We start from the raw sequence: 20,347 nt of genomic DNA on the forward strand, positions 1-20,347 counted from the left end.
GAAAACTCCCCAATTTTCTTTCTAGAGAAAGTCTGTTCCTATATTTTTCAGCAAATAAAATGAAATTTAATTTTAATATCTAAATTGCTGAAATAAAAGGAACGTAATTTATTAAATATTTATTTTGGTAACAATTTTTAGGAATTTTTTTAAAATGTACTCTAATATTAGTATAACTCTTAATTTTAGTTATCGAGATTTAAAATCAAATGGAAGTGGTTATGAGTTTGTCACTATCAATTATTTTGGTAATTCTGTAGAAATTCTGTTAAATGATCATAATAATTGATGATTGACAAACTCATAAACCACTTTGATTTCAAATCTTAAAGATTAAAGTTAAGAGTTATGCTAATTTTAAATATTATTATGAGTAAAACGCTGAAATTTTATTTTAAATATATTCCAACGAGAAAATAAGGAAATTTCTATTTTTCTCGTTTGCTTTGTGAGGAAGGAAAAGAAAAACCATTCCGCATTAAGGCAGACCGACTTGGTCAATTTCACTCGTTAAAACTCTAAACTCTCTCTCTTCTTCGTCTTCAATTTTTTCTTTGAATTCATCGATTCGATTCCAAAACCCCAAAAGATGGCGTCTTCCGCCTCTGGCACCGCTACTAACGTCATGCTCGCCATCTTCGAGAAGAAGACGACCCAAATCGACCTCTACCGCCCTCTCCGCAACTACATAGCCTTCAACTACTCCGAGCGCGAAGCCCAGAACCTAGAAGACGACCTCCAAACCGTCAAACAGCTCCGCTCCGACGTCGAGCGCCAACCCGACCCGTCGCTCACCACCCGCCGCGACCTCCTTCAAAATTACTTCAAAGCCCTCTGCCTCGTCGAGACCCGCTTCCCCATCTCGCCGGACAAGGATCACATCAACACCGTCACTTTCGTCTGGCACGACGCCTTCAAGAACAAGCAGAAGGCTTCCCAGCAGAACATCCACCTGGAAAAGGCTGCCGTTTTGTTCAATTTGGGCGCCGTGTACAGTCAGATTGGACTCTCCTACGATCGCGCTACCGTCGACGGTCGCCGGCAGGCGTCGCACGCGTTCATTGCGGCGGCTGGGGCGTTCGCGTTTCTGCGGGACAACGCGGCGACCAAGGCGTCGATTGGGAGCTCGACGACGGTGGATTTGTCGGTGGAGTGCGCTGGGATGCTGGAGAGGCTGATGCTGGCGCAGGCCCAAGAGTGCGTCTTTGAGAATACTATTGCCAAAGGGAGCACGCCAGGTGTTTGTGCCAAGATCTCGAGGCAGGTGAGTGTTGTATTTTGCTTGTTTGATTGATTACATATTGGGTGTTAATAGTGTAGCTAGAACTTCATATTGCTTGATTGATTAAATTGAAGCTGTGGGTGTGTTTGAGTAAAGTGACTCTGCTATGAAAATGTTAATTGTTTTCATTTATTTTATAAGTTGTGGTAGCAGAGAGGAAATGGATCATATGGCTGTGGGGAAGCTGATTGCTTTCGGTATTCTGTTCGCAAGTCGGGGATTTTGCCTGACTTTCAACAAATACCATATAAACTATATTGCACCAAAGACTAAATTAATACTCACGGAATTGCACATTTAGTTGCCTCTGGACTACTGTGTTTTTTGGGTTTCCCTTGAATCCTAAATGGTAGAGAAATAATGATTCCATACCAGTTTTGGTGACTCACTTGGTTTTGTTGTGAATTGATTTGAGACGGATGTGGTTACAGGTTGGGCTGTATTACGAGGAAGCTTTAGCGACATGTAATGCTCCGCCCTTGTACCAGCATTTTGACAGGGCCTGGATATCACACATGCAGTTAAAGGCAGCTCTCTTTTATGCAGAAGCTTGCTATAGGTTTGGTATAGAGCTCCATGAGAAAGAAGAGATTGCAGAAGAAATTGCACGGTTAAAGAGTGGGATTAGTGCTTTGTCTGAGGCTAAGAAAAACACAAAGGGGGCTGCTGCACAGATTCTGGACGCAATTAGTAAGTTAGATGTCCATTTGAACCGTAACCTGGAGAGGGCTGTAAAGGAGAATGATAGAGTTTATCTCATGAGGGTTCCTTCCCCTGATTCCTTACCACCTCTTCCAGCATTTTCCATGGTGAAGCCTTTGGCAATGAGTGAGGTCCTGGATGCGAGCAAGGAGAAGATGTTTGCTAGTCTTGTTCCAGACAGTAGTGCAAAAGCTCTTTCCAGGTACACTGAAATGGTTGATGACATTATCAGAACACAAGCAGAAAAGCTACAACAAGCCAGTGAACTGACCAGAGTAAGGCTCAAGGAAATGGACCTTCCGGAGTCTATTCTTGCATTGGAAGGGAATTTTACTCTTCCTACAGATCTTAAAGAAGACGTGGAGGCAGTCCAGATATGTGGAGGCCCTGCTGGTTTGGAAGCTGAGTTACAGCAGCTTAAGGATTTGAAAAGGGTAAACCAGGAAATGCTGGTACAGATTGAGGAACTCTTGCAGAAAGAGGCCAGAGAAGATGCTCAGTTTAGAAGCCAATTTGGAACCCGGTGGACGAGGCCGCAGTCAAGTACTTTGACAAAGAGCTTACAGGATAGGCTAAATAGGTTTGCAGGGAACTTGAAGCAAGCTGCAGATAGTGATGCTCGGATTGAGCGCTCGGTCAGAGAACATTCAGCTCTCATGTCAATCCTTGATCGTCGTCCGGTAATTCTCTTGGAATTCTTCTTGTTCATGTTTCTCAAGTGCCTTCTTATACTTCTTAATTCATTTATTTCATTTTGACTTTTGTACTATTGTTCATTTTAATAAAATTTATATTGCATATGGAACTTTTGTCCATTCAATAGGCGGAAGTGTCCTTGTTTTTCATTTGTCCTCGTTTCTTAACCGATGTTATTAATACATCCCAATTTACCAACAATTGATCTCGTCGATTTATTCTTCTCTTCTCTCATTATAATATGTTTAGTTTTTCATATGGACATGCTCCTTATTAGTTTTTCATAGTGACATGCTCCTGATTCTCTTCCTCCTCTCCCACTCTCTGAAAGTTCATAAATTAATCAGGCTTAGTATATTTGAGTTATTTATCTCATGTGTGTCGGTGTCAAACCTTTCTAAATGGTTTTATGTTCTTTCTTCTCGCAGATTGAATCTGCCCTCCCAACTCTGGCTAGGCCAATAATGTCTTTGGATGCCAATGAAGATGCTATTTTGGGGGCCCTGAAGCAGAGCTTGGTAACTTTTTTACCCCCCTTTTTGCATCATCTGTATAAGGGTTACATGAATAACTCATATGGTTATTCCTGTTGCATTGTACTGGAGAAAGGATCAAACTTCTTTTCTAAACTTCTAACATGAGTGGTTTGGTCATTGCTAGTTTTTTTACTTATACATTTTTAACCGTCTATGCTCAATGCAGAGGCAACTGGAAACCCTTGGTGCCCAACGAGCTGGTCTTGAAGACATGCTTAAAGAGATGAAAAGAAAGGTGTGTTGATTATTTGATTGTTGGATGCAACTTTTTGAGAATATTTTTTTGTTCAAGCAACACTTCATGATGAGCTTTGTCAATTGTTAATGATGCCTTCGTTTTTGAGTTTAGTGCTTTGTGTGCTTATTATTTTTATGTGGCCTCAGGATGATATACTACCTAAGTTGATGACATCAACTGGCTCCTATGAGGATCTTTTCAGGAAGGAGATATCTAAGTATGATCTTATAAGTGAAGACATTGCCCATAATATTGAGGCACAAGAACAATTATTGCAGCAAATCCAGGTCTGTTTCCTTTTTATTGTTGTTGGACTTTCTTTATGCATATTTCTTCATTTTTTCCCCACATCTATTTTGAGTGTGCAATTGGTAATGTCGTACATTGAGCAGTACCTATCATTTTAATATGCAACTAGATTGACTGGACGATATTCTTATCATATAAAAACCTTTGGTTTTGTACATTTTTGCGCTACTTATTTTTAACTTACCAAAGACCAAGTCAGTATATTGTGGTTTAAGATATAACTGAATAGACAACATTCTGATGGAATCAACACCTTTGGTTTTGCACATTTTTGTTCTACTTATTGGTAACTTTCAAAGACCAAATTGGATATATTGTGGGTAGAGCCGTAGGGATAAGGTTAAATAATATGCGGTGTGGCATACTCTGTGGCTTAATTCTCTTTATCATCTTGGAAGAGGTCTGATGAGAAAATATATGCTATACTGGTACTCCCTATTATTCTTTTTTGTTAAAAGAAATGAAATGCCTTTGTCAAATCAAGTCAGTTGCCACTTGCCATATTATCATTTGCTTACCAAGGAGCTGTCTGTCATTTCATGTTTTGTAGATTCATCTGTAGTATTTTCTATGGGTTTTGAAAATTCCTTTCCTTGTATAATATTCCTAAATAAATGGAAATGGATTTAAGCTCTCAAATATCTCATGATCAAAATGTGTGTTTGTCATCTGCAGGCCCAAAATGATGAGTTTGCTGCAATCTTCAATCTAGAAGATTATAAAGGTAGGTCTTTTATGCTTTAAATGGTTTGTATGCTTTAAGGTAACACCTATTGATGCATTATTTAGTCGTAGATGTTCATTGGTTGTATTATTCTACCCTTGATGACCTTGTTAAATGCTTGGGCCTGTGGGTTGGGTGAGGGTGCACGTCTACCTTTTGGAGTTCACTTATATCTCAATCTGGAAAAAATTGTTTCCTTTACCATGGGAAGAGAGACGGTGTAATCTAAAATGTCCAGAATGAGATCTCAATCATGTTATTGACCCCGTAACTGATTATCATGTTAACTAGTAAATGAATATATGGCAATTTAGAAACGTTGTCCCCTGATCACTTCGTTGGATAAAAGACAGATTTATGCCTGCAAACAATCTGGAATATTGCTTATTCTGACCCATGTGTAACGTGGGTGTTTTACATGCTTATTCAATATTGTTTCTCAAGTTTTTATTTGCTCTTACCTGTTCTGCTGGTCATGATGATATCTCACAATCTATTACTTCAAGCGCCTTTTTTCTCTGTTGGCTGTTTTCATTGTCATATATTGAATATGTTTGTAGGGAAGTCCTCCGATTATCTTACGACATAGAATCTATTTCCTTGCTTCTGTCATGCTGTCTGTTTGCATATCATAATTAAAGTGGAGTGTATTCTTATCTTTTTCCTGTTTGTTTCCTTCTCATTTTGTTCCAGCATCTCGTGAGAAATGTTACAAGCAGATTCAAGCTGCCATAGCAAAGTTCCGCGAAATTAAGGAGAACATAAATGAGGGCTTAAAGTTCTATGTTACTCTTCAGGTAATTTTGAATAATGTGCACTTTACTTTATAGCTATTTGAGATCACTATTTTCTTTATTATGGTTGGATCTCTTCCGGTGTCTGCTGTGACAGCATGCTATCAATCTTCACCTAGTTGTGTTTGAAACTTATTTCCATGACTTCGTGTTCCGGTGGTTGATTGCTTTGTCCGTCTTCAACAGGATGCAATAACGAATGTAAAGCAGCAGTGCAATGACTTTGTGATGACTAGAAACATTCAGTGCAAGGAAATGATTGAAGATGTCCACAAAAAAATGGCAGGCCTCAGTTTCCAGGATACGAAAACCACAGGTGCGTACGACAACAACTATCGTTCTGTGGGACAACCTGGTTCACAACAGCCAACAGATCCTCGTCCTCAAACCCCACCATACTACCATCCTCCTGAGCAGCCAGCAATGGCTGGATATACTCACCCTCCCCACTATAGCTCAACGCAGCAGATGCCATCTCCTTACCATGTGCCACCACAACCTATTAGTCCATACGCGCCTCCTCAAGCTGGTAGTCCATACCCACCTCCTCAAGCTGGTAGTCCATACCCACCTCCACAGACCCAGCAACAGCCACCTGCAAACCATGACTATGGTCAACCTGCTTATCCAGGGTGGCGTGGCCCATACTACAATGCCCATGCACAACAACCTGGATCGCACCCTCGACCTCCTTACACCATTCCAGGTCAATACCGCCCTCCTCAACAGGGTGGCTACTATAAGCAACAATAGCGTAGACCTGGGTACTATTCGCTGTATGATCTTATTGTTTACAAAGTGTTGTGATTTTTGTCGTTTGGATGAATTCCCGGTAGAATGAAGATGTAGTGTTTGAGATTGTATAGTCTATATCTCTGGAATATTTCGGGGTGACTGGTTGTTTTACTTGACGCCTTAGGTGAAGGGCACATCTCGTTCAGACTTTGTTTTTTCAGTGTATATCTTGAGCATATTTTGATATATTTAGACGTACAGAAAATAACGAATTCGTGTATTTGAAGTATTTATGGACCAGATTTTGTCATGTTGTCTTGTAATAAGTTCAATTTTATGGGGCTCGGATTGAAGAGTCCGACGGCTTCTTGCTGGCTGCCTGGCATGAAATGACACTAAAGATGTGTAGCTTATTATTCCGATCATAAGCGCAAAGTTTTGTAAATCGGCCACGTAGACATTATTGAGAAGCCACATTCCGTCAATAATGAAGAAGTGTTTCACGCGGTTGTAAGATTTATTGGCAACTGAGTAGTCTCCATCTCTTTAATAGTTTGATCACGCTTCACAGTGGTTGTAGGATTACTTGAACTCCATGTTGTGGACAAATTGCAAGCTTATCACAGGGCGAGTGCACATAACCCGGGGAAAGAGTGAAGTGGTAGCGCTGCAGAACCATCGACAGAACAATCTTTGTTTGAGTGGTCGCCAAGTCCATGCCTACACAAATTCGAGGTCCCATTCCAAAGGGTAAGAACGCAGCTATGTTATTCTTAGTAGCTTTAGCAACTCCTTCCGAGAACCGGTCTGGCTTGAAAAGCTCTACATCTTCTCCCCATAATTCAGGGTCATGATGAAGTGCTAGATTTGGAACGATAACTTCAACACCAGCAGGAACTTTGAGCTTTCCCAGCTTAACGTCCCTATCCACGTTCCTTATAATATGAGCAATAGGTGGATATAACCTCAGAGACTCATTGATGATCATGCTCATCTGCATGTAATCGAATATCACAAAATTAAAACTTAAAACATATCAACAAGCTAAGCATGCATCACGAGACATTATTTCATTCGTCGATGATATAATATTCATTAATCTTACAGTTTTCAGTTTGCCAAGAGCATCATGATTCGGAATTTGTTTTCCGAACAATTCAAGGACCTCCCTCCTTGCTATGTCTTGCCAATCTGTATGAAGTCCGAGAAGATAAATAGTCCAAGCGAGCAAAGTTTTTGTTGTTAGTTCTCCAGCAAGGTAAAATGCTTTGCACTCGTCCAACACTTCATCCTCCGAAATCCTCAGCTTATCATCGGTGTCATGGTGAGCCTTTACAAGTAACCCTAGAAAATCAGTCCCAAATTCTCCAGTCAGTCGTGCCTGTTCTTCTCGCTTAATAACGATCTCGATTATGCTCTGGCGTATTCCTTTCTCAAGCTTCTCTGATTCGATATCATCGCGGGTTGGGAAGAACTTACTGCAATATTGATTCTAAGTAACCATCATGGATATATTCTGATCAGAGATTCAAAAGTTAAAGCTAATTATATATATTTATAGCTAGTTCTAACACTGTCTGTATATGATAAATATACATATATATATACGTATATATATAAGAGAATAATGCTTCTGAAATTTGTAATTCAGTTAAAAGGAAAAACGTATAAATTAACCTCATCCAAGGAAACCGGAGTTTGAGATGATTTATGGATATTAAGTCGCCTAATTTCCTCAACATCTCAAAAATATTCTTCCCTTCTAAGTAGTTGCTCCCAAATGCAGTCCTAGCAATTACTTCTGATGTCAACAACGTAAATTCTTCAAACACCTCAATCTCTTTGCCTTCGTGACTTTTCCATTTCTCTAGCATCGTCTCAGCACTTGCTATTATTGCTGGAGTCATACTCTGAAAAAACACAATAACTTCATGAAGATTGAGAAAGTTTTCAGTTTATAGCATGTTTAATTTGTTTTTTGCCCATTCAAAAATATTCAGACACAACTGTTTCTATAAGAAGTTACTTTTAGGCTCTCTCCATGGAAGGTCTGGTTGGCCAGCTTGCGCATTTTTAACCATTTTGCACCTTCTGATCTTGGGAGGCCATCTCCCGACAGCCTCTTTATCATCCCTTGAGCCTTTTGTTTTACAAAAGCTCCATGTTTGTTATTCAGTATCTCCTTGCATAGCTCAGGTTCCTTTACAATCAACTGAGCTTGGGAACCATACCATTGAAGAAAAACGTTCCCTGCACGTTGCATGCAAAAATTAACTGTTTGATCCTGTTATGGTACTGAACCACGGGGATCCAAGTGTAATTAGCCCTTTAATTAATAGTATCTAGAGTAATTAATTTGTTACCATATGTCTTGGTCCAGGAGTGAATGTGAGGGTGAACTTGAGAAACTACGTCATGTGAGAAACTCTTGGGCCTGCTCATAGATTCTTGTTTCATGCTGGAGATTTCTTTGGTGTTTCCATGAACTAGTCTGTAAGAAGGACCCTTGATCCCCTGCAAGGCCATCAGCTTCTGTATGCGAGTCGGAATCCACCATATTTTGTGAAAAAGCTTGATGAGAGCTACGAGAACGAACAGACTACTCAACAGACACAGAAACCTAATTGGTGAAGTGATTTCTGGCTTTCTTAACCAGCTCATCATTTTCTCCTTGGCTACAGATTCCCGACCGTCCGAGAGCTCTTTAACTTTCCTGCACTTCGTTGGCATATTATCTATATGCTAAAGCTCAGCAGAAAACCACTCTTCATCCTGTGAGAGCGAGCAGTATTCACCAGCTGGATCTCTGGAATTTTCCTTTGGTTTCTGACACCCATCCAATCCATCTGACTCACCATTACACCCCCACTAATTCACTCGACCCTCACTTCTCTCTACCCCACTCGGACTCCCCCATCTCCCAACACTGTCACTCTCTCTCATCCCTCTCTACTCTCTGCCTCTCCCATCTGTCCCCACTCTGCAACTCTCCTTCTCCCTCTCGGCAAAACCGAGAACCACCACCGTATCACCTCCAACACTGATGAGTGAATTTTATATTATATATTTAACCTTATTTTTCGTATATTTTGGTTATTATTTTAGAAGAATTTTGATACTTTGAATTGTATTTTCAATACAGGACTTTCAAATTCTTCTGAAACAAAACATGGTCAGATAGACGAATTTTGGAGTAATTCCAGTTGGAGGATATTCGTAAGTCACTTGGCTTGATCCTATCAAAATATCAGATTTTTTCACGGAGCAGTGATTTTCTGACATTAAAATAAATAAGCAATGCGCAGTGCTGGAATAATTACGTTTTGGACTTGAATTGCGTTTTTGGAGCCCAAGATGACCTCGGATGAGTTCGTGGCCTTCTGAATATGTGTTCAGAACGTTCTTATCTTTGTTGATGCATTGAGTAACTTATATGATTTTAGTTTTCATACCCCAGTGAATATGTTATTTACTGCATTCTCCACCTTATTTTCATTTTAAAAATGAAATTGTTTTTTTTAATTTATTTTTTATGAATTAATAATAAATAAGAAACTGAGAATAGAAATTTAGGAAAGAACAACGAGTGTAAATCTACAATCTATATTATTAATTGTATGTAAAATTTAATAAAGTAGCGATTTTCAAATTCATTTTCGGTCATCTACGGTCTAAAATTTAATGGTTTATAAGAAGTTTTGTGCTTGCAAGTTAAGAAGATAGACCAAAGAAGCTGGCAGTGCTTTTTATATTGTTTGGTGTGACGCAGACTTAAATGCAATGGGTTATTAGTCTCTGACTTCATGATAAGCATATAATATAGCCGCACCTTCTTGTGTCTTTGTGGTTTCACTACTGCTGTGAAACTATAATCTTTTGATAAAGAATAATGTTATGCAGATTAATTTTTTCAATCAAAATTTTAAATTATAAGAAATAAACACGTTCTTCAAAACTTAAGTAATACAACCACATCATATAATTTATAAAATTTTCTATATGAACAAGGTGAATTTTCTATACGAACAAGTTGTGATGGTGTTTGTGGTTTACCCTTGTTTATTACTTGGGGCTTTTGAAGGTGTAGGAATGTACAAGTGTTATCTTTTGGCGCGGAATTGGCAGTGTGGGTTGTCGGTCACTTCTTGGTTTCTGGGTAGATGCAACTGGTCATCTATTACCCACGCTTCTATTACCCGTTTGGTGGCTAGGTAAGATTGGGTCTTAGGATATAATTGGATTGGCAGGAATTGATTAGGCAGGGCTTGTAACTCTTTTTTATGGATACATTAAATAACTTACTCTATTGTTGATTCATAATTCATCCGGTTCACCTCAAATGATGACACAACAAACAACATACTAAACTCCAGTCTCTTTTAATTGGTCACAACCTATCTCAACTAGTCCACCAAACAGCCCGTTAAGGTTTTCTCTATTAGCCACTTTTGAGCCTCTTTTGTCTGGGCTTATGTGGAGGACTTTACCTTTAGAGTTAAAAACCGTTTATGATTTTTCATTTAGGTACTATTTTATAATTGCAACAGTAAAGAACCATTACTCATGTTTTATTTGCATAAGTGACGTCTTTTTTATGTGTGCTGGTTCCTTCTGCGGTTTTGTAAGGTGTTATTCGTCCGTTTGGACTTCGTTTTAATAAATATTCATCTTTGACCCAAAAAAAAAAAAAAAAAAGTCTCCATCCAAATATAGGGCCAAAAGAAAAATCCATTAAAATGTAGTAATTTTCTGTTCTCTGCACTGATGGCATTTCACCTTTCCCTTCTTCATTCCCTATTCCGTTCACAAAGAATACAACATAAAAACTCAAGGGCAGACAAACAAAACCTAAGCAAAAGTATACTACTTGCAAATATTTCACTCGAAACCAGTACATACATTCATGGTTTGTGCTGTGCATAAATTGAGGTACGCACGGCTTGGTGAGGAGTAAGGGCCTTTCCGTTCACAAGCAACTGTTCTATGAAATCCACACGTAATGATTTGAACTCGTACAACTGCCGATAACATGGGAACCGGAAAACAAAATTAATAAAAGATCGTTATATTCATCGATAAATAGAGTAAATAATTGTTACATTCCAAGAATAAGATTATCTGAAGTATTCTAATTAACAACTCTTTTATTATAACTAACGAAAATAAAGAATGTCTAAATTATGTGAAGCGAGTACCTTTTCTTTCCAATAAAACTTGAAATGCCGACGAAAAGGTTCCAGTATTGTTAGCTGATCTCCTTCTTTGATCTGTGAGAACAAGGTACAGTTTGACCCTTAATCACTTGAATTGGTGAGAGACGATAACATATTTGCTCAATACAAATAAAGGTCAAACCAATCCGTATTTGGGATGTAAGAAAGTATGTGGTTTCTATTTCTCATTTTATTCTCACGCTGCTAAGTCTTACGGAATCATATTGAATGCCATAAACTGACACGACGAAGCATATTTGATTTGAATCGCATGCCAAGTAGTACCTAACGTAGGAGATGAAAGGATAAAATAGTCAAGAACAAAGCAAAAGCACTGACAATTCAAATGCACTCAACACCCAGCAGAGTCTATCACACGAGCAAGTTCATATTATCAGTCACTTCTTCAAACTTCACGACGACTTAGATCTACATATTAGCGACAGAAGATGTAAAAGAAAGGTGCTTCGAGAGGACTTACAGTGGAGCAACATTGTCATGCCTAATAGAATATCTACAGTAGCTCTTCGATATGAGGAGTTCACTAATAGAAGATGCAAACAAAGAAAATCAGTATAATCCCGTGGGAAAGAAAGGGCAATGAGCCAGGCTCACTGAAAAATGCAGATCACAATAAACCAAAATACATGAAAGAGTAATGAAGCGTACAGTTTACAGCAGCCAGAGATGATGCTAATGACAAAAATCGTTTAGATCTAGCATGCCCCAGTAAAACAGAAATTATAAGGTCAAGAACCGACATATATCATGTTGATCTAAAACCTGTTTGCTGTAGAATATCCCTAACATATTATTTAAGTGTGCTTAGTCCCCAGTTTCCAACTTAATCTCAACATTGAAGGCACCCAAATACCACATTTATAACGAGAAATGCATTACCCTTAACAGATTATCTAGTTTGTCGAGAATGCTAACAATCTTTTGAGCCTCCTGTGTGGCATTGAGATCAGGATCCTTTAAAGCGGCAGCTTCAAATCCAGAAAGGGCCCTTTCGTAGTTTTCTAGATATCTGTTCACCGGAAACCAGTAACCCAATCTTACAATTGTGCAAAACATGAGACATTGAGCTGTACTAAGGACGCAATCAGGTGGCGGCATGTCTTTCTAAGACTCATGCAACTTATGTTACTTCATACATACTTAACAAAAACAGAAATAGAAAACAATTTATCATTGCTGTTTCCTGTTCTCTCCACTTGTATTAGCACGACTCCATCTTAACCTATATAAACGCTGATTTATAGAAAACAAAGACTGACAAATCATCATTGAGAAACTGAGAAACTTATGAGTGATTTCAGACAAAACACAAGGAAAACTGAGATTACAAGAGCACAGTTAAAATATAGGTCTGGATTGGACTGCATTCTTCATCCTTTTCCTGATACACAACATAAAACATTAGAATATCTTCTAACCGCAGAAGATCCATATGTACAAGAAATGCAATATATATATATAAATGAATAGCTCCCCTAAACATGATCGTTGAGACACCCATAACCACAGAAGATCCATCAGCAGGAAACAGATTACTTTACGCACTTACGGCATTTTGGTATGCCTTCAAAGATTGCAGAAGTTTCGAATGGTCCCAAGTTCCAGTCACAAAGAAACTTGTAAGAGATGCATTTCCAAGATCGTCTGCCAATAAAGTTAGATAATGTCAGGTAAACAGAATAAGCAATGATCTCCAAAAAAAAAAAAAAAAACCAAATAAATGAAACGAGAGATTAAAGGAATCAGTTGAAAATATTTATGCATGTACAAGATACCAGTCAAACTAAGCCAACCAGAAGCACGCTAGCAAACATCCAAGGCAAATGGCAAAGCGAACTAAGTGTTACAGGCTATACACTTGACATCAAGAGTTATGGCTTCCTTGGCATGTTGAATGCTTTCATCAACAAGTTCTGCCTCATTGTCGGCACCTAGAAAAATGATGAAAATTAGGTAAGCATAATGACGCACACATCGTGAAAAACAACAGGCAAAACAAGTTGAGAGATAAAAAGTTGCCTTGGGCCATTTTTCTTTCAAGCATCGAAAGTTGACAAAGTATCTGCTTGTTTGGGCCCTGCATCCAAACACAATATACGTATCAATCATAAAACTTACAGTACAATGAATCGGGAGGTCACTGGAATAAAACCACAAAAATGTAATCAAGAATAACCTTGCTTAGTGCAAGAGTAAGCAGTTCTTGGCTGAAGATAGATCTCCCTTCTTCCAAATGCAGTTACCTAAACATAGCCACGCATCTGCAAGAGACGGATTCAACTTAACCTGCACCGTTGTTAAATCTATTTCAGGAACTGAACTGAAAACATTACAGACATGCTCAACTACAGGAAGCCACAATTTTTACCTTTCTCTGTTATTACTACATCTTTATTTATTTATTTTCTTTAAAATTGAAGTCTTTTTAAACTTTTCGTTAGTTTTCTTAAAAATTAAAAGGGTTCGAAGCTTATCGTTTTTTCAGCCCAAAAATTGAAGCTTAAGATAAAACGGTGATCCATATCGTATCACTAGAAACTGGGCCACCTTTGATAAACTAGCCCCGTCTACGAAGTTGGGCTGCAATGTTACCTCAAGTGGACCAAATATGATTTTTTTTTTTTTTTTTTTTATTTTTTTAGAAAAGCTCAAATATTTTTTATTGGCATAGTAGTTTGAATATTCGCTACATGAATTGTGGATTAAAACTTATTATTATAAAGAGTAGTGCTATATTTAGAGGCATAGCTCACTAATGCATATGCGTATTATCTTTATTAGAAATATGATATAAATAGATTGTAAGAATAATCTTTTTGAATGCCTATTAAGTACCCGGACGCTTTCGTTGTTTATGATGCAGTCTATGACATTGTTTAGTAATTTCGAGCCACTCCTACACCTTAGTCTGGAATCTTTCACATACGTATAGTACCGCTCAAGCGCTTACTGATATTATATTAAGAACAAACATGCTAATTAACTAATTGATCTGAGTGAGGAAGAATCGATTCAGTGCGAGAAGGAGGGCAATACGATTTGTTCAAGGCCCAATGAGTTTTTGTTCTGGGATTTCTTCCATCCATCTGAGCATGCTTAAGGATCATATCCCAGGCATTGCGGGCTGGCAAGAAATCTCGAATTAGACCGCGTAGGTCATCTCTAATCGAATCAGAGTCAAAGGGTTCCTTTAACCTTATAGTACTGCAATAAATTATATTTTAATGAACAATGTCAGATCATATTTTATATCATCTCCAACCGAGGGAGCTAAAGGGTCATAGGCTAAACATAGTTGTTTGACTAAAAAACAATCTCCAACCAAAAGGGCCAAAGAGTCATAGGTCAAACATAATTTATTATTTTAATTGAATTAATATGGTTAATTAAATTAAACTACCATATTAAAATAAGATTTTTTGACATATTTTGAGTGCCACTTATCGCTAAATGAATAAGCATTCGGATTTCTTATCTTTATGTAATCTCAATAATTTTTTGGATAGGATTTCAAGTGACATGTGTCGCTAACGTGAGTAACTCTCCAGATTTCTTATCTTTATGTAATCTCAATAATTTTTCGGATAGGATTTCGAGTGACACATATCGCTAAAGTGAATAACCCTAAAGTGAAAAATATGTGAGAAATGGTATAGGAATGACTTAGGTATTTATAGGAAAAAAAATTAGATTTTTTTTTTTTAAATTCGTCCAATTTTTTTTTTCAAATTCCAACGGTAACCTCACGGCAGCAGGACGTCAAGTAACCGTTGGCATTCAAAGAGGGTTGGCAACATGTCAAGCTTAACATTCTAGTACTGGAGGGCTGACAAAATGTCAAGCTTGACATTCTGGCGCTAGAGGGCTGGTTGGAAATGGCCAGCCTACTAGCCTGATTTGGGGGTTTTGGCCCAGTGGGGCCCACAAGCCCTTTGCTCTAGCTTTCGGTTGGAGACAATTTTCGTGTCATTCTAAACTACTTTTAACCCTTTGACCGGGCCGATTGGAGATTGCCTTAATTTGAAAACTCTAGTCAACATCACCCTCTCTCTTGTTTGATCGTAGCCCTTGATCATGAGTAAACTAATTGCAAACTCTAGTGATGGTTCAACACAATCTTATAATTTTGAGAAATTTTCACGGTTCGACTCCTAGTCATGCCCATAATATAACGTTATTGGTCCATTCTAATTCATGTTCGGGTCAATCTAATTCATTTTATATATCTCAAATCATATTAACATATTAACGTATTAAATCTCCAGATAAAATAGAAGTCACTTCTTCAAGCCAAATAAGAGAGACATTTTTCAAGTCATACGCACTAAAAGTAATTAAATTTAGTATAATTATCTGTTATTTTTTATATTAATCAATTAAATACAAAACAACATATGCAAACCGCAATATTATAAATACATATTAAAGTTCAAACGTAAATTTGACGAGGACATGCTACCAAATTAATACTAAGTACTAGTAGCTAGTGTACCGTACGCATGATTGGTTGGGGGGTTTTTGTTAGGAGGACAACTGGAGAAGAACGACGGTTGTCCACATTTTCCGGATCCGAATGAGATTAGTTAGGAATTTCACTATACTCATGACCACGATCAAACAGATTCACAACTTATAAAGTTTCGAACTCAGGACCTTCCGTTTTATCTTTTAGATAACTGTTGTTCGCACTTTGTCATTAGACCACTTGTTGTGATTGATTGATTGGTTTGGTTGGTTAAACATAGTTCACTCACTAAATTTTCAGTTGAAAATCCACTATAAAAGTTAGTAAATAGAGAGAGAAAATTGGTGGGGGATCGATTGGATTGATTATTATTAGGGATGGGATTAGGATAGGGTGTCGGACGTTGATTAAGAAATGACACCTTGCTTATCCGTATTACCCGAATACTGTATGATCCCATTTGATTCATGACAAAAACACCTTCTCAACCGTGTTGGGCGTGGTGTGTGTGAAACCCACCGACAAATAATATTGTCAACAATGTGAACGCCCCGGACATTCCAACTTTATGCATATACTAATAATATGGTATTTGATACTAATAATATGGTATTTGATGTTTTAACACAAGTTATAATAGGAAGGGGGGAATTTGACCCAAGAGCCGTAAAAAGATAAATGTTCTTAATCATTTGAGTTATAAATTTATTACATAATTGAAAACACTTAGCCCTACAATCAAGGTCATGTGTTTGAGTTGAAGCTCCCCTCTTTTAACTATATACTTGAAATGGTCTTATTTTCACACCGCATGTTTTAGCTTTTTATTCACTCATCTTTCTTTATAGTCGTCTGATTAAATAAATCAAACGGAAATAATATGCATAATTAAACACAAGTGTGTAAAAAAAAACACACACATACAAAATGTGTGGAAATCATTTCCTTGCTTGGTTTGGTATTGCTGTGCTTTGAAGAAAAAAAAACTATTTCTGTTGTGCTGTGAGAATAAGCTCATTTTTACTGTTTCACGTTATCAGCTTTTTTCATACAAAATTGTGAAAATAAGTTGTTTTTAAATGTTTACCAAACACCTTTTTGAGATCAGTTTTTTTTTATACCTACTTTTTATAAAAGCACCTCAGTGTCAAACCAATACTTAGGATCACAAAGAAAAATTTAAACTTTTTTTCATCCATGCATGAAATCCATCATCAAGAAGTAACTTAAACAATGTAATTTGGAAGAAATTAATAGGCAATTTCTTCACGTAAAAAATGAAAAACGAGTAAATAAATCTCCAAAGGACAAAAGAGTGGACCAATGAGATTTGGAACCAATCCGGATTTAAATTGTAAAGATATTAGGGATCTTCACATCTTAATCATTCATCGTGTATCGTACGGTCAAAAATTATTTCTTTTTTTATTTAAAATTAAAAATAAATAATATCTGACGAAAATTGACCACGCAATGTATCATGAAAGATTAAAATGTGAAGATCCCTAAGATTCCTACAAAAAGAATCTAGGAAGAATCCTCTACCGGACAAATGGACGACGCATTAGACTCTGTCGTTTCCAATGATCAGGGTGATAAACTGGGTCCTTGGTCCGCGTTGAACAACTCCAGTTGGGGTGGGCCCAGAAGCAACCCACGAAAACGACATCCATAAAAAATTGACTTCGAATTTTCCCGAAAGCTTCTAGTAAACAGTCGGGTGGAGCGAGTCCGGTGAATCACCACCATAGCTGGAATTCGGAAGGTCATAATTGGGTCCCACACGCAATTCACAGCGAAAATTCACATGACAAACAGGAGACGGAAACCGGAAGACAACAAAGGTTTGAAACACATGCTCCTTCGCCTCCTTTTCCCAACTTTTAATTTTCATCCCAAACGCGCATTTTCTTTCTTTTTTTTATTTTCGCCCCTTGTCTTTTTTTCGTTCCAATTTCATTTTTAAACTTCAAAAGTGTGCCTAATAAGAACTTAAAATAGGTTTCGTTACAAAAATTGGCTGAATGAAAAATAAATGCATTTTGAAGGGCATTTTAAAAACTTCTCGACTATGATCAAAATGCTCCACATCTACAACTAGGCGTTTATTTTTTACAGAATATACAAAAACTTTGACACACACAATGCTACCAATCTCTCTATCGCTGTTTTTTCCATTTGGTAAAATTAAAATTCTACCATAAAACCGATGAGCAATATCAAAAGTAGCTCAAGATCATATAAGTCTTTAGCTAAACTTATCTCTCACTGATGTGGGATAAACTCTCCACGCATCATCAACTCTCAACACCCTTTACAATTGACATCACCATATTGTACGTGTTTAAAACATTTGGCAAGTTTAAAAACTAAATTTGGACAAAAGAATTATTCGAGGAGCAAAGTGAAACAACCACTAAAAATCAAGGAGCAAATTTATAATCAAGTATTTTTGGTAAAGTACCAAACAAGTAGCACCACACGCCACTTCCAACCCTAATTTTTTAGCACACATGATATAATTTTTTATTTTTATTATTTTATATAAAAACGAGTGTTTGTCTTTATAATATTAGAAATATTCCGACTTTGATTGACTCTCTCTCCCCTGTATAAAAACCCCGCACAACCTTTTCTCACAAACCAACCGACCCTCTAACCAAATTCCAATTCAAAGTCTACGTTCGGGTTCTCTCTCTCTCTCTCTCTCTCTCTCTCTCTCTCTCTCTCTCTCTCTAGACTCTCAAATGGGAAACTACATCTCATGCACTTTGGCCACGCCTATGATCAAGAGCTCCAAATCAGCGAGGGTGATCTTCCCCAACGGCGACGTTCGGCATTTCCGGGAGATGGTTAAGGCGGCGGAGCTCATGCTGGAGTGTCCCAACACCTTCTTGGCCAACTCGAGGTCTCTCCACATCGGCAGGAGGTTCTCCGCCCTCAGCGCCGACGAGGAGTTGGAGTTTGGGAACGTGTACATCATGTTTCCAATGAGGAGGCTCAGTTCCATAGTCACGGCGGCTGACATGGCGGTGTTCTTCATGGCGGCCAACTCCGCCTCCAAGCGTATATCATGCGGACAGGTTAGGATCTTGCCGGAGAGTGCCAGTGGAGGAGGAGAAATGGGCGCGGTGGAAAGTGGGAAAGAAAATCTTGGTGATCAAGATCATGAAGGTGATCATCAAGGTCCATTGCGGCTGAGCTTGGACGGAGTAGAGGGGTTGCAAGTGGCGGAGTTTCAGTACAGATTAGCTGCGTGTAGGTCAAGGAAACCGGTGTTGGAAACCATCAAAGAAGAGCAGATTTGTTCTAGATAATTATCATCATTTTTCATTTGGATTTTCATTTTTCTGGGTTTCAGTTTATGATGTTCAGATCGTTAATACCAGATTAATATCTTATTAATTTGTATCGTAGCTGTAATGTGGTAGCTCTCAAGTGATTATTTTTTCAAAGAGAAAGACAAAGATAGATTTGTATTAATTTGTGACTTGGTACATAACTGCAATGTGAAAGGTAAAGCAAGGAACACGGTTGGTGGAGTGGAACACCAAGTCAGATCTTATAAATTTTTACTCTGTAAATAAATAAATAAATAAATAAATTCAGATCATATTAAATATAGCAGAGTAATTAAATATAAATTTTATTTCAAATTTGAGCATAATCAAGTTAGGTAAGGTGCACTTTCGCTTATCACCTTCAAGTAGCAATAATGCTCAATACCTAATATATTTTTATTAGATGAGTTTAAATTTTGAGGTTGGTGATTTATCCACTACACAGATCTTTAAATTCACCGTATTTATTACCATTAGTTGAGTTTGTTATTGAGATTTGTGATATATCTACTACACATATTTTAAAATTTAAACTCATTAAGCAATGAAAAATAGGATGTGAGCAAAAGTATTCTTAAGTTATGTAAGACAAATTAGACAATATGTTTTCTTCTGCACTCAAATTGAACCACCGGTCACTTAGTATTACGGTCTAGTAGTATTCATCTTCAGTTGTAAGTAAGAGGTCTTAGGTTCGATTCTTGTCAAAGGTGAATTTGAACCATATTATTATGGCCCGCTCATTGAAAGGCTTAGTCCACTCATCCATCATCTTAATTTAGATAATATCGCTTGTTTAAAAAAAAAAAATTGAACAAAGGTCTCCAAAGAACAGGAAATCTTGCCATTTAGTACTACGATTTAGTGGTATTCCTCTTCACTTGTAAGTGAGAACTCTTATGTTCAATTCTCGCCAAAGAGGAATTTGAACCATATTATTGTTAGCCTATTGTGAGGCTAAGCTCCATTTCCCCTTAATTTAGATAATCTTATAATTATGAAGAAAGAGAAAGAACAAGTTATTGTAAAGAAAGAAAACGAAAATTATGTGTTAATTAACAAAAATGTTGCTATTTAAATATACAAACTAATACATATATTGATGCACAATTGGAACAACGTAAAATGTTTGGTTTGTGACATTTGCTCGGTTGCTTTAGTTACCTAGTGAGGATAATATGTGAAGAGATAGAGATATATAGAGAAGCGAACACAAGATATACGTAGTGATGTAGGAGAAGCCAAGAGTTTTCGAGAAGACGAGGGATAGATAACCTGAGAATCACTCAAT

General features: G+C 37.5%; 3 protein-coding genes and 1 pseudogene across 3 annotated transcripts; 2 read left to right on the plus strand and 2 right to left on the minus strand.

Moving 5' to 3' along the window:
• The first annotated feature begins 463 nt into the window (after window positions 1–463).
• On the plus strand, window positions 464–6,327 carry LOC137736839 (vacuolar-sorting protein BRO1-like). The gene is made up of 8 exons (XM_068476124.1): window positions 464–1,264; window positions 1,714–2,664; window positions 3,109–3,198; window positions 3,383–3,451; window positions 3,601–3,741; window positions 4,439–4,487; window positions 5,181–5,284; window positions 5,468–6,327. Exons 1-8 carry the CDS (start codon window positions 590–592, stop codon window positions 6,032–6,034), a joined length of 2,646 nt encoding a protein of 881 aa, XP_068332225.1. The 5' UTR covers window positions 464–589; the 3' UTR covers window positions 6,035–6,327.
• A 79-nt stretch (window positions 6,328–6,406) lies between these two features.
• LOC137736840 (cytochrome P450 CYP749A22-like) lies at window positions 6,407–8,832 on the minus strand. The gene is made up of 5 exons (XM_068476125.1): window positions 8,380–8,832; window positions 8,043–8,266; window positions 7,694–7,926; window positions 7,122–7,494; window positions 6,407–7,010 (listed from the first exon to the last, which is right to left on the minus strand). The coding sequence occupies exons 1-5, from the start codon at window positions 8,744–8,746 to the stop codon at window positions 6,582–6,584; spliced, it is 1,626 nt and encodes a 541-aa protein (XP_068332226.1). The 5' UTR covers window positions 8,747–8,832; the 3' UTR covers window positions 6,407–6,581.
• A 2,085-nt stretch (window positions 8,833–10,917) lies between these two features.
• LOC137736375 (uncharacterized) lies at window positions 10,918–17,609 on the minus strand (annotated as a pseudogene).
• Window positions 17,610–18,462: 853 nt separating this feature from the next.
• Window positions 18,463–19,032, plus strand: LOC137736376 (uncharacterized). Its single transcript, XM_068475654.1, has one exon. The coding sequence runs from the start codon at window positions 18,463–18,465 to the stop codon at window positions 19,030–19,032; it is 570 nt and encodes a 189-aa protein (XP_068331755.1).
• The last annotated feature ends 1,315 nt before the right edge of the window (window positions 19,033–20,347 follow it).

The sequence above is a fragment of the Pyrus communis genome, chromosome 6, assembly GCF_963583255.1.
Source record: "Pyrus communis chromosome 6, drPyrComm1.1, whole genome shotgun sequence".
NCBI lineage: Eukaryota > Viridiplantae > Streptophyta > Magnoliopsida > Rosales > Rosaceae > Pyrus > Pyrus communis.

Bases quoted from the DNA above. Each gene is read 5' to 3' on its own strand.
- LOC137736839 (XM_068476124.1), top strand. From the start codon at position 590: ATGGCGTCTTCCGCCTCTGGCACCGCTACTAACGTCATGCTCGCCATC. The intron at 1,265-1,713 runs GTGAGTGTTGTA...ATGTGGTTACAG, and splicing joins GTGCCAAGATCTCGAGGCAG to GTTGGGCTGTATTACGAGGA. The intron at 3,742-4,438 runs GTCTGTTTCCTT...TGTCATCTGCAG, and splicing joins AATTATTGCAGCAAATCCAG to GCCCAAAATGATGAGTTTGC.
- LOC137736840 (XM_068476125.1), bottom strand. From the start codon at position 8,746: ATGCCAACGAAGTGCAGGAAAGTTAAAGAGCTCTCGGACGGTCGGGAA. The intron at 7,927-8,042 runs GTAACTTCTTAT...GTGTTTTTTCAG, and splicing joins TCCATGGAGAGAGCCTAAAA to AGTATGACTCCAGCAATAAT. The intron at 7,011-7,121 runs GTAAGATTAATG...GATTACATGCAG, and splicing joins CTCTTGGCAAACTGAAAACT to ATGAGCATGATCATCAATGA.
- LOC137736376 (XM_068475654.1), top strand. From the start codon at position 18,463: ATGGGAAACTACATCTCATGCACTTTGGCCACGCCTATGATCAAGAGC.